Below are 13,261 nucleotides of genomic sequence, written 5' to 3' on the forward strand. Positions count from 1 at the left end.
CAGGGTTCTTCTTCAAGTAGTGTCCCTATGGGTGCTCCCCTGTAGGTGTATGTGCGCCCCTGTGCTTCCAATCAGAGATCTTTGTTAGCAGTGTCTGTTGAGCCTGCGTATGTGCTCTCCCTCCCTCCTGGTCTGCCTGGAGGCTATCTAGCACTGCTCCAGTGAAACCCATTCACTTCCTTCTCAACCACCTTTTGGCCTGGAACAGAGCAAGCAGTCCTCCCTTCCATATCTGTGTCATTAGCATAAGTAGTCGTTGTTTTTGTTTCTTTTGTTCTCCTTAATGGTTAGTTTCCTTTTTTCTCCTTTTGGGATTTGAGATGTGTCACCCTATGGGTGCTCCACAACCCACCCTCTGCCCCTCTACTTCCGAGTTCTCTATAGGGCTCTGCAGTAGAGAAGGAAGTGGATGGGGTTCGCCCACACAGTGCTAGATAGACAGCCTTGAGGCAGACCATGAGGGAGGTAGAGCACATGCGCAGGCTTAAAGGACACTGCTACCAAAAATCTCCAATTAGAGGCCCAGGGGCTCACATACACCTACAGTGGAGCACCCATAGGGACACACATCGCGAAGAACCATCGTTACTGCACAAGGTGAGTAACTTCCTCTTCTCTTTCATTGTGTCAGATGGAAATTTCCATGACACACTAGATATTTATTTGTCATTAAATGCTCCCAATGGGATATTTTCCCATCACTATGGCATTTTAATGCAGTTATTTTAACAATTTCCATTTTAATCAGAGTTATGTTTAAAAAAAATGCCACTCAGTCCTGCTTCCCCACCTTCCATGGTGTCAAATATCTGGTTTACCCAGATACTGTTGGCTGATAGTTCCACCTATAGTTAAGCTTACCTAACATTTTCCATTATCTTTTATTGGACCAACTTCTCTTGATGGAAGAGACTTGGTTTTGAGCCACACAGAGCTTTTCTTCAGGTCTCCCAAGTTCTGTGTAGCTCAGACTTGTCTCTTTCACCAACGGAAGTTGGTCCTATAAAAGAAATTACCTCACCCACCTTGTCTCTCAAATATCCTGGGGCAACCACGGCTGCAAAAACACTGAAAACTTTCCATTATGTGTTTTCAGTTGCTTATAATTTTGCCAAACTTTAACTGTTCCATGCTTGTTTTCTGCTTCAGGCAGTGTGGGTTTTTTGTTGTTGTTTAATACAGTTTTTAATTATATAAAATCATAGAAATGTAGGGCTGGGAGAGTCCCTGAGAGGTCATCTAATCCATCTCTCTGCACTGAGGCAGGACCAAATATACCTAGACCATCCCTGACGGGTGTTTGTCTAACCCGGTCTTAAAAAAACTTCAATGACAGGGATTCTACAATCTCTATTGGTAATTTCTTCCAGCACAAAACTATTCTTTTAGTTAGAAAGTCTTTCCTAATAACTAACCTAAATTTCCCTTTCTACAGATTAAGCCAATTACTATTTGTCCAATTTTTGGTAGACGTGGAAAACAATTGATCACCATTCTCTTTAAAACATCCTTAACATTTTGAAGACTCTTATCAAATCCCTCCTCAGTGTTCATTTTTCAAGACTAAACATGCCCAAACCTTTTCTGATAGGTCAGGTTTTCTAAACATTTTATCAGTTTGTTGCTCTCTTCAGTTTGTCCACATCTTTCTTAAAGTGTGGCACTGAAAACTAGACACGATTCGCCAGCCTCATCAGTGCTGAGTAAAGCAGAACAATTACCTTCTGTGTCTTAGATGCAACATTCCTTTAAATACACCCCAGAATATTATCTGTTTTCACAGCTGCGTCACACTGTTTTCTCATATTCAATTTGTGATCCACTATATCCCTCAGCTCCTTTTCTGCAGTTACAGTATCTAGCCAGTTATTCCCCCGTTTTGTAGTTGTGCCTTTGATTTTTCCTTCCTAAGCTTTGTACTTGTCTCTATTGAATTTCACTTTGTTGATTTCAGACCAATTCTGTAATTTGTCAAGGTCATTTTGAATTCTAATCCTAACCTCTAAGGTGCCTGCAACCCATCCCAGCTTGGTGTCATCTGCAAATATTATAAGCACTCTCTCCGTTCCATTGTCCATGTCATTAATAAAAATATTGAATAGTACCAGAGCCAGGACAGACACTTGTATGACTCTGCTAGATACATCCTCCCAGTTTGACAGCGAACCACTTATAACTTCTTTTTGGTTTCAGAGTAACAGCCGTGTTAGTCTGTATTCGCAAAAAGAAAAGGAGTACTTGTGGCACCTTAGAGACTAACCAATTTATTTGAGCATGAGCTTTCGTGAGCTACAGCTCACTTCATCGGATGCATACCGTGGAAACTGCAGCAGACTTTATATACACACAGAGAATATGAAACAATACCTCCTCCCACCCCACTGTCCTGCTGGTAATAGCTTATCTAAAATGATCATCAAGTTGGGCCATTTCCAGCACAAATCCAGGTTTTCTCACCCTCCACCCCTCACACAAATTCACTCTCCTGCTGGTGATAGCCCATCCAAAGTGACAACTCTCTACACAATGTGCATGATAATCAAGGTGGGCCATTTCCTGCACAAATCCAGGTTCTCTCACCCCCTCCCAAAAACCACACACACAAACTCACTCTCCTGCTGGTAACAGCTCATCCAAAGTGACCACTCTCCCTACAATGTGCATGATAATCAAGGTGGGCCATTTCCAGCACAAATCCAGGTTTTCTCACCCCTCCACCCCCGTACACACACAAACTCACTCTCCTGCTGGTAATAGCTCATCCAAACTGACCACTCTCCAAGTTTAAATCCAAGTTAAACCAGAACATCTGGGGGGGGGGTAGGAATAAACAAGGGGAAATAGGCTACCTTGCATAATGACTTAGCCACTCCCAGTCTCTATTTAAGCCTAAATTAATAGTATCCAATTTGCAAATGAATTCCAATTCAGCAGTTTCTCGCTGGAGTCTGGATTTGAAGTTTTTTTGTTTTAAGATAGCGACTTCTTTTTGAGTACTGTTTGTCAACCAGTTGTGCACCCACCTTATAACTAAAACTATTAGATGCATATACACATGATCACCTATTGTTTTCTACAAGACCTCTGCCTCATTCAGTGCAGAGGATGGACAAGAAGAAAAAGTATGTTCTCTTTTGTTTAGACACTGGAGTTGGCTGCAAGAGAGCTGGCTTTTGTTTCTGGTTCTGCCATAGACTACTGATGCAGTGCTGACAAACCATATGCATATTCACAAGAGGGGTAGAATTAATTTTGCACAGGCAACCTTAATTCTAGCACTTCCTAACTTTTTAGTGTTTGCTTTGCTACTGAAATGTTTATGTAATGACATTTTTTGTATGTAATATTATATATAATAAAATATTTATTCTATAGGAACTGGAGGACATATCCCAAACTATGGCACAGTGGATTACTGGGTCAGGTTACGAGTTCCTATGGATCAGGCTATCAGACTCTACAAAGAGAGATCAAAAGCTCTGGGATACATAACTTCCAATTTAAAGGAACATGAAAAAGCCCCACAGGTAAGCTAATTTATTTTTGGTATTCACATAGAGTAAGCTGTTCAAAACTTTTTATTTCCGTTTAATAGCTTCCTTCCATTGTTAGCTTTTGCTGTGTATATAAACTCTTTTCATTATTTTTTAAGGGATCTTGAACAAGAAAAGTTTTTGATTTTACTAGTTGTATGATATAGTGTATGGTTGTGTCAGGGAGAATAGGTTTTAACCATCAGTCATTAATTGTCACTAAAACTACTAGCTGTTGCTTAATGCATAATTTGAAATTCGATAGTGGAAATACAGGATTTCGTGTTTGCTTATATCAGTTAGACTGATGTTGCAAAAACAGTTTAGCACAGTACAGTAAATAATTTTACCAAATGGCTTTTCTGTGATAGTTTCACAAATTTACAATAAAGTTACTTAAAATATACTACAATAAACTAATATTTTTTACACTGAACTGTTAACTTTTTCCTTTTTGTCTAATTCATCCAGATGAAGTCTATTAACATACGACTATTACTTATGCATCATAACAATAGTAAGCAACAGTCAGGGAGTAAAAGAGGAGAAGTTCAGATGTGTTTGACATTGGCTTAGGAAACAAAAAAACTTGAGCTAAATAAAATGAAACACTTTCTTTAATGGGATAGTGAGTCAGTTTTTGCTTTCAGTTTGTTAGTGTAAATCTGGAGTGGCTTCAATGGAGTTACTTCAGATTTACATCTGTGTAACCTGAGAAATTTGATGCAGTGACTTATATTTAGATCAATGCAAGCATTTTCACTTTGTAGTTGTTAAAAATAATGTAACTGTTAATAATACCAACAGTATTGCAATTTCTTACTCTGGCTTTGTGTTTACAAGAATTGAAGAGTCTTTTCATTGTTCAGCTATACCAAAAGAAGGACAGAAGACACTTGATATGGTTTTAATCAGGCCGCAACTTTATTATTAGATGTCTGGGAGTACCCAGCAGATAAAAGTGTACAGTGCAGGTAATCCCATGTTCATTCAGTAACTACCCAAGGGGCTTCCGCCAGCTCCCTGTCTTTTTCTGTCCAGGTCCCACCCAGCCAACCCATTACATGGACCTTACCATTCACCCCCCTCTCATAGGAGGGTTAAGGTAGGCTATAAGAAAGGGGGTTGGCTTCCTGCCAGACCATTCATAGGAGCCCCAAATCCACCCCATTCAATTCCTTTAACCAATACCTCCTTTTTAAGCCTTTTACCAAGCCATTTATCCAGTCACTGTATATCTTCCTTATGGATAGGGCCCTACCAAATACACGGTCCATTTTGATCACTTTCATGACCAGAAGGTTTTTAAATTGGTCAGTTTCATGTTTTCAGATGTTTACATCTGAAATTACATGGTGTTGTAACTCTGCGGTTCCAACCCAAAAGGTACCCAGAGGTGGGTCTGATTCCCTCTCCAGCCCAGCGGGGACTCGCAGCTAGGAACCCTAGGCTAGGGTGCTCCCAGCAGCAGGGAGAGGTCGGACTCATCTCCACAAACCTCCTTCAGCTGCAGGAACCCCAAGGGCTGTTGCCCAGCCCCAGAGCTTCCTCCAGAAGGGGGAGGCACTCGAAGGGGGTCTGATTTCCCCCGCCCACCCTGAAAGCAATCTTACAGGGGAAGGACAAGTCCTGTCCCTCCTCAGCCTGGCCAGCACTTGCAGCAAGGGGGAGATCAGATTTCATGTTTTTCACAGCCGTGAAATTGGTAGGGCCCTACCTATGGAATACATGCACTGGACATCCGCCCCACACTTAGACTACATGTCGCAACTCATTTAACTCCCTTCACGCATCACATTAACGAAGCCCTTCCTAAACACACTGTGAGGAGGGCAAAAAACCTCCACTCCACCTAGGCCAAGCTGGTGGTGAGGAAAAAATTCTTTCCTAGCCACCCAAAAAGGGGCGACTAGTGCAAAGCCCACAGCAGGTCCTGACCAAAAATGTTTTTTTGCCACCTAAAGGGAGTGAGGATGGGTGCTGCTTCGCCTGCTCCGTGGAAAAGGGCTTATCCCACATGGGCTTGTCTCTTTTCTACCCTTCCGGTCCCAGGGGATGAGTCAGTGTTGCCACGCTGACCCATTCCCCCCTTTTGCAGCAGCTTCTGACCTCTCTCCACTCCCTCCCACCTGTAAAGCACTGTTCCCTTTCCCTCGGCCAGCCAGACAACAATCCCCTCCACACACACTTTGAGGTGCAGTGTGGTCATTTAATTGGTGGCTGCTGGCAGTTGTTAAAACAAGCATTAAAATCTGTATTTTATGGGGAAATAGGGTGGAAAGAAACCTTCCAAACACCTGGCTGAATCTCTGTTGCTTTCAGAAATATTTCCTGTTATAATTTGAACACAGATAATAATATCATGTGAAGGGCCCAATATGTTCCTCACCTTCACAACTAGTTGCTGTATTGTGCTCCAGAATCTAAGCTTTCATTTATTTAAAAATAACAAAAGAACCCTAGCCCTTATGGTCACAAAAATACAGTGATCTTGAAAATGTGACCCTAAGAGAACCTGTTACAAACAGATTGTCTCCCTGAGTCTAGTAGCCTGAAACAATAGCTCTGAGAGGTGTGCACTGCCCCATTCTCTCAGTTGATAAATCTGAAACTGTATGTTCTGTAGGTTTCAGTGACAACATTAATTGATCGTTCTAGAGAATGATTCTGTTAATGTGATTTATCCCACAAAATCAAATTGTCCAGATATCAAAAGCCACACCTGAACCAAAAGTTCCACCTTCCTCCAACAACTTCTGCAATGCAATCACGCGCTGGCAGTACAAGTATCTCTGGCATATCAAAAACTAAAAATGTGGAGATGGAATAATGAATTTAATATCAAAATAAATAAGAGGGGAGATACTGAGCGCTATTGGATTACTCATTTTTGTATTTAATTTTAAAACATTAATATTAAAATTACAATTGAAGCTGCTGTGGAATTCTTAGTCTACAACGGTGCCATGGAGTATACAGGTCTTGTGCAAAATGTATGTCCACCTTGCCCCAGAATATGCAAGGTGTTGATGATTTATGTAATAAATTAAGAAAATTTCATTGGCTTTACAGTACTATTGCACCGATATCAGTTGTTAGGGTATTGCTACACTTCAGAACATTTTATTATTGCTCTTCATTTGCTGATTTTTTTTTTTAAATAAAGGCTTTGGGTCATGGGATGGAAAATAACTGGGACAAATAAATCCCTGGTATAACTATAGAGACACAATAGGAATTAATTTGGATAATTAATTTTAAATTATTGAAAAAGTGTGTACAAATGAGGTTATAATTATAAAAATTATATTGAGACATTGAATAGGGATAGGAATAAGTCAAGGTTGAGATGCTTGACTTTTTCAAAATCTTCTAGGGTTAAAAATACTAATGTAATTTTATACTATAATTCATTTGATTACCTATAGAACAATGACCATAATAGTTTTTTAGACTGACTGAGTTAGAGCTGGGTGCCTTTTTTGGGGGGGGGGGGGGCAAATAGTTTATTTGCCAAACAATGCTGTTTTGGTCAACCAGAAAGTATTCCCAATTTTATGTCAAGTTTGGAGAATAGTTTCCCCCAAAATTTAAGTTTTTTTGTTTGGTTGAATGTTTTTTGGGTTTGTCAAGGTTCCTCCCCCACTCTGAACTCTAGGGTACAGATGTGGGGACCTGCATGAAAACCTCCTAAGCTTACTTTTACCAGCTTAAGTTAAAACTTCCCCAAGGTACAAATTAATTTTATCCTTTGTCCTTGGAATATCCACTGCCACCACCAAACTCTAACTGGGTTTACTGGGAAACGTAGTTTGGACACGTCTTTCCCCCCAAAATCCTCCCAACCCTTGCACCCCACTTCCTGGAAAAGGTTTGGTAAAAATCCTCACCAATTTGCATAGGTGACCACAGACCCAAACCCCTGGATCTGAGAACAATGAAAAAACATTCAGTTTTCTTACAAGAAGACTTTTAATAGAAATAGAAGTAAATAGAAGTAAAGGAATCACCTCTATAAAATCAGGATGGTAGATACCTTACAGGGTAATTAGATTCAAAACATAGAGAATCCCTCTAGGCAAAACCTTAAGTTACAAAAAAGAGACACAGACAGAAATAGTCATTCTATTCAGCACAGTTCTTTTCTCAGCCATTTAAAGAAATCATAATCTAACAAAAAGAAAAGGAGTACTTATGGCACCTTAGAGACTAACCAATTTATTGTGAGAAAACCTGGATTTGTGCTGGAAATGGCCCACCTTGATTATCATGCACATTGTAGGGAGAGTGGTCACTTTGGATAAGCTATTACCAGCAGGAGAGTGAGTTTGTGTGTGTGGTTTTTGGAGGGGGGTGAGGGAGTGAGAGAACCTGGATTTATGCAGGAAATGGCCCACCTTGATTATCATACACATTGTGAAGAGAGTGGTCACTTTGGATGGGCTATTACCAGCAGGAGAGTGAGTTTGTGTGGGGGGGGGCGGGTGGAGGGTGAGAAAACCTGGATTTGTGCTGGAAATGGCCCAACTTGATGATCACTTTAGATAAGCTATTACCAGCAGGACAGTGGGGTGGGAGGAGGTATTGTTTCATGGTCTCTGTGTGTATATAATGTCTTCTGCAGTTTCCACGATATGCATCCGATGAAGTGAGCTGTAGCTCACGAAAGCTCATGCTCAAATAAATTGGTTAGTCTCTAAGGTGCCACAAGTACTCCTTTTATTTTGCAACAGAAAAGCTTCAAAAACAGATTCCTATGAGAAGCTGCTGAACTTGAATTAATATGCAAATTAGATACCATTAATTTGGGTTTGAATAGAGACTGGGAATGGCTCGGTCATTACACTAATTGAATCTATTTCCCCATGTTAAGTATCCTCACACCTTCGTGTCAACTGTCCGAAATGGACCATCTTGATTATCACTTCAAAAGTATTTTTTCCGCCTGCTGATAATAGCTCCTCTTAATTAATTAGCCTCTTACAGTTGGTATGGGTACTTCCACCTTTTCATGTTTTCTCTATGTATAAATATCTTCTTAATATATGTTCCATTCTATGCATCTGATGAAGTGGGCTGTAGCCCACGAAAGCTTATGCTCAAATAAATTGGTTAGTCTCTAAGGTGCCACAAGTACTCCTTTTCTTTTTGCACATAGACAGACACAGACCCTTTGTTTCTCTCCCTCCTCCCAGCTTTTGAAAGTATCTTGTCTCCTCATTGGTCATTTTGGTCAGGTGCCAGCGAGGTTACCTTTAGCTTCTTAATCCTTTACAGGTGAGAGGATTTTTCCTCTAGCCAGGAGGGATTTTAAAGGGGTTTACCCTTCCCTTTATATTTATGACAGGGTTGGAGTCACAAAAGAGCTTTAGGAGAAGGCAGCCTCCTTATAACTTTTGGCCCAGTGATTAGGACACTTAGGTAGGATGACTGAATTGCCACTATTAATAATTAATGAATAGTCATTGGACCAAGAAAAGAGAGGGAGAATGACTTAGGGCACTCTACTAGGATGTGGGAGACCTAAATTGGAGTCCCTGCTAAAATGACTATTAATTATTTATAAAAAGTGGAAGAGCTTCAACAGCAAAATTGAGAAGTATCCGTACTAGAATCTCTGATTCCCTAATTCATAGGGCACTCTCCTGCACTATGGGAGACCTATGTTCAAATCCCTGCTCCACATCAGGCAGATGGGGAACTGAATCCATATCTCCCGCAACATAAGTGAGTTAAAAGTTATAAGAAGACTGCTGTTGCCACTTTCTCCTCTAGTCATCTTGTTAATCTAGTCCCCTTTTTCTTTTGCTTAAAATGCCCTACATAAAAAAAAAAAAATTGAGTTGGGTTGAACAAAACATTTCATTCAACCCCACTCAAATTTTGTTCTGACTTTTCGATTCAGTGAAAATTTCAAAAGAATTTGTTTTGGTTTAACTCAAAATGAAACTTTTTTCAATTTATTGGAATTGTCAGCCAACTGAAGAATCCACTATTTGCCCAGCTCTTACTGGCACATGATTCATAAAGTTTTACAAGAAGAAAACAAATAAGTTGTAGATAGGAAAGGATTAATCTCTTCTTCCCCTATGCTTATAACCAAAGTTACTGAAATTTATTGTTCAAGTAAAGTTTTTACAGATTAAGTTAGTTAAATAGTAGTTTGGTTGTCATTCAAGCAGGCAGCTGTTTTTGCTTTTTATATAGGTCTTCTGTACCAGAATCAGAATTCTAATGGGTTTTAATTAACATGTGCTTTTTTCAGTTAAAGCAACCGATACTCAGAACTGACCAAGCCAGCGCTTCAGCAGATGGCAACTTAAATGAGCTTCATATTACAATAAAATGTTGTAACAATCTCCAGTCCCGAAAAAACCACGTTCAGCCAAATCCTTATGTTGTCTACAAGATCTTTGATTTTGCAGACCATGATACTCCCATCATTCATAGCAGCAACAGCCCTCAATTTGACGATCACATGTGTTTTCCAGTGCCAATGAATGCAGATTTAGACCAATATTTAAAATCAGAATCCTTGACTTTTTATGTGTTTGATGATGGTGAAACAGAAGAAGGTGTTTATGTAGGGAAAGCCATTGTTCCTCTTATCTCTTTAGCGCATGACAGATATATATCAGGTAAGAATTTGACCTTTTCAAAGCTAACTAACTTTACAGTACTGCTTCATGATATATTTTGTGTGTTTAATTCATCACTGTGTTTTCTCAGTTTTACATAAACATAAATTGAAAATCTGATGTTGGGGATCTTTGCTTTGCATCTAATTACCACCAGAAAAGCAGAATGATTCAAAGCTGGCAATCTGTAGGGTTGAATGCAAGGTCCAGCTTTTTGCACAAGTCTTCTTGGAATGATGGGGGCAATTGTATTTTTTTTTAAAACTTCCCCATGAGTTAAAAAAAAAAAAAAAAAAAAAAGTAAAACCAACAGAAACTCAGTGGCAAAGTTCTCATTCAGCCTGCTCACACTAATGACAAGTAACATCTTTTTACCTTTTGACCTTGTGTTCTTCTGCTACGAATGGGCATTTCAACTGTGGCATGAATACTATATGATAATTTAGCCTGGCTGATATAAATCATCATTCATTAATAGGGACTGAGTTAATTGCTAAGACATCATCTATATTTTTTTTATTCTTTTACAAATCCATGCATTTGACTTTTTGATCATAGATTTGACTGTCAGAAATCTATCCTGATTGGTTGACTTGTCAGTGTGATGTATTTCTCTGACACCACATCATTAGCATTCGTATTTAGTGTGGTAATAGAGCATTGTTAGTGTTAATATCACTTGGAAAGTGCTAAACTAAACATTAGATTTCTGACCTTGCTGCTTTATTAAAATGTAACAGGGCCTCTGTAAAGTACATAGAAAACAAATATAGATTAAATGAGTTTTCTTAAAAGAAATCTTGGAAATCCTCCTGAATGCATCTGTGTGATTAAAAAAGTTATCTGGATCTCTTGAAGATATACTTTCATAGCATTCTTTTTAAATGCTTAGTGACAGGTAATAACCTTATAATAGAAAGCATTTTGTAGTTGTTTTCTCTCTCTTTTTCCAGTGATCTTTCTTCCTTTTTCTAGTAAAAGCATGCTAATTTCCTCCATGGTTACCTTCCATCCTTTGACTTAATTTTTTCAGGATTTTCCTTTAATCATTTTAACTGAAGTGCACTTAAAAATCAACCAGGACATTCACGTGAGAAACCCTTTGTCATCTTTCAGCCATAGAGCAAAGAAAACAGTGAGGTCATTTGAACCCATGCTATGCAGCAGACCGATAATAAATGTGAAAAAAAGTCCACAGACTAAAACGAATATAAATGCAACTTTTTTGAGGGGGGAGTCTTAAGATATTTATAATGAGGCTTCATTTTAGAGAGGTAGAGCAATATTTTGCACATTTATTAAGATGTCACGTCTAAGACATATGTCCAAATACTGTGTCAGCTGAGCCCATGGTCCTGCAGTCGGATCCACACTGATGAACACTTGCTCTCCTATATATCTGATTGCGGGATTGGGGCATATAGTGGGAATAATTTGGGAATATGTTGAAATATTAAAACACTGCCTGTGAAGTTTTGAATTATCTAGTAAACTGAAAACTAAGTGAAAGGTATTTCTACTTTTCTTTTTTGTTTTGTTTTTAAACTAATGCTGTCAAAGAAAAACATTTAGCATATAGGTTATTAATCTTATACTTAGCTGCACTTAATTGGTGCTGTAGTTTATGTAGTTTAGGATGCCTGTTTATATGTATCACTTATATTCTTAGAAAACCTATTTATTTACAGTAGATAATTATTGCTCCTTAATGCACCCCTGGAAAATAACTTAATGAAATCATTTGCAGAGATCCATGCTGAGACTCTAAAAATGTAATTTTATTATGTATTGAAGAGAAAATATATGTGGTAGTTTGAATTAGGGAAAGATGTTTCTTATGTGTATTTAAAATAGGAAAACATTTCCCAGGTTTGCTGGGCAGTGGACTCTGAGCTGCTTCATAATCTTATTTTAAAGTTCTTGTCCAACTTGTAACTAATAAAATAGTTAAATCTGTGACTAAAGGTGAATAGAAGCTGCTCTTCTTCGAGTAGTATCCCTATGGGTGATCCACTCTAGGTGTATTTGCATCCCTGTACCCCCGATCAGAGATTTTAGGTAGCAGTGTCCATTCAGCCTGCACATGTGCTCTCCTCTTCTAGTACTCTGCCTTGTTGCTACCACCCTGAGTTTCTTCTCAACCACCCTTGGCCTGAGAAGGAGCCTTAGCAGAACCCATTGGCAGAGTTCTCTTAGCATTTTCTTATGTTTCCTTCAGTATTAGACACCGTAATAGAGCTTCCGTTAGTGTTGTTACCACTTTTTCTTTTCCCCTTTTCCTTTTCTCCCCCTCCCACATAAAAAAATTCTTATTTTGCTTGAGGAATAATTATACTAAGGCTATAATTTAGTCATGGGTATTTTTAGTAAAAGTCATGGACAGGTCACAGGCAATAAAGAAAAATTCACACCCATGACCTGTCCCTGACTTGTACTATAAATAGTAGCTTGGGGACCACTGCTCAGGGAGGATGCGGGGTGCGGGGCCAGTCACTGCTCAGGGGGACAGGGTGGTGCCAGGGTCAGCTGTTGGGGGCTGCCGAGCAGCGGCTGCTCTGACCACTGGCAGGAACATCCACCTGCTGCTGCTCCAGCTGCCCGCAGGACTGTTGCCAGGGGCCAGCAGGCCTAGCTGCCAGGGGTCGCTGAGCAGCGGCTGCTCCATCCAATCCCAGGACTGCTGCTCAGGCAGTCCCCGGGGCCAGGTCGGGCGATCCCTGGGGCCAGCTGCCTGGGGCTGCCGAAATAGCAGCTGGTGCGGCTGGCTGCAGGGCCACCCAAGCGGCTTCCTGTGGAGTTGTTCCAGCAGCAGCTGATGTGGCTGTACCCAGGGCTGCCTGAGCAGCTGACACCTAGGTCAGCTGTTTAGGCAGCCTTGGGGTCATCCACAGTGGCCGTTGCAGAAGTCTCAAAGGTCGCGGAAAGTCACAGAATGTGTGATTTCTATGACCTCCATGACAGACACGGAGCCCTAGTTATTACACTAGTGTAAGTTAATTTTACTTGGTTTCTTCCCTTTTGGGACGTGAACCCTAAAAAGGGTCTGGCTCCCCCAGGTTTAAATGTTGCCTTGCCTGTTGAGAAGCCATT

General features: G+C 40.0%; 1 protein-coding gene across 10 annotated transcripts in view; it reads left to right on the forward strand.

Annotated features, from left to right (window-relative positions):
* The window catches only part of RPGRIP1L (RPGRIP1 like), a 142,070-nt gene that overhangs the window by 64,540 nt on the left and 64,269 nt on the right, over window positions 1-13,261 (forward strand). For 9 of the 10 annotated variants that reach the window (XM_073307595.1, XM_073307597.1, XM_073307594.1 and 6 more), the window contains 2 exons: window positions 3,376-3,527; window positions 9,799-10,171. In XM_073307595.1, coding sequence (XP_073163696.1) covers window positions 3,376-3,527; window positions 9,799-10,171 — 525 coding nt within the window. Of the gene's footprint in view, window positions 1-3,375; window positions 3,528-4,376; window positions 4,399-9,798; window positions 10,172-13,261 lie in introns of those variants that run through there. The other variant, XM_073307602.1, reaches the window with a different exon arrangement.

Source organism: Lepidochelys kempii, chromosome 12 (genome assembly GCF_965140265.1).
Source record: "Lepidochelys kempii isolate rLepKem1 chromosome 12, rLepKem1.hap2, whole genome shotgun sequence".
Classification (NCBI taxonomy): domain Eukaryota; kingdom Metazoa; phylum Chordata; order Testudines; family Cheloniidae; genus Lepidochelys; species Lepidochelys kempii.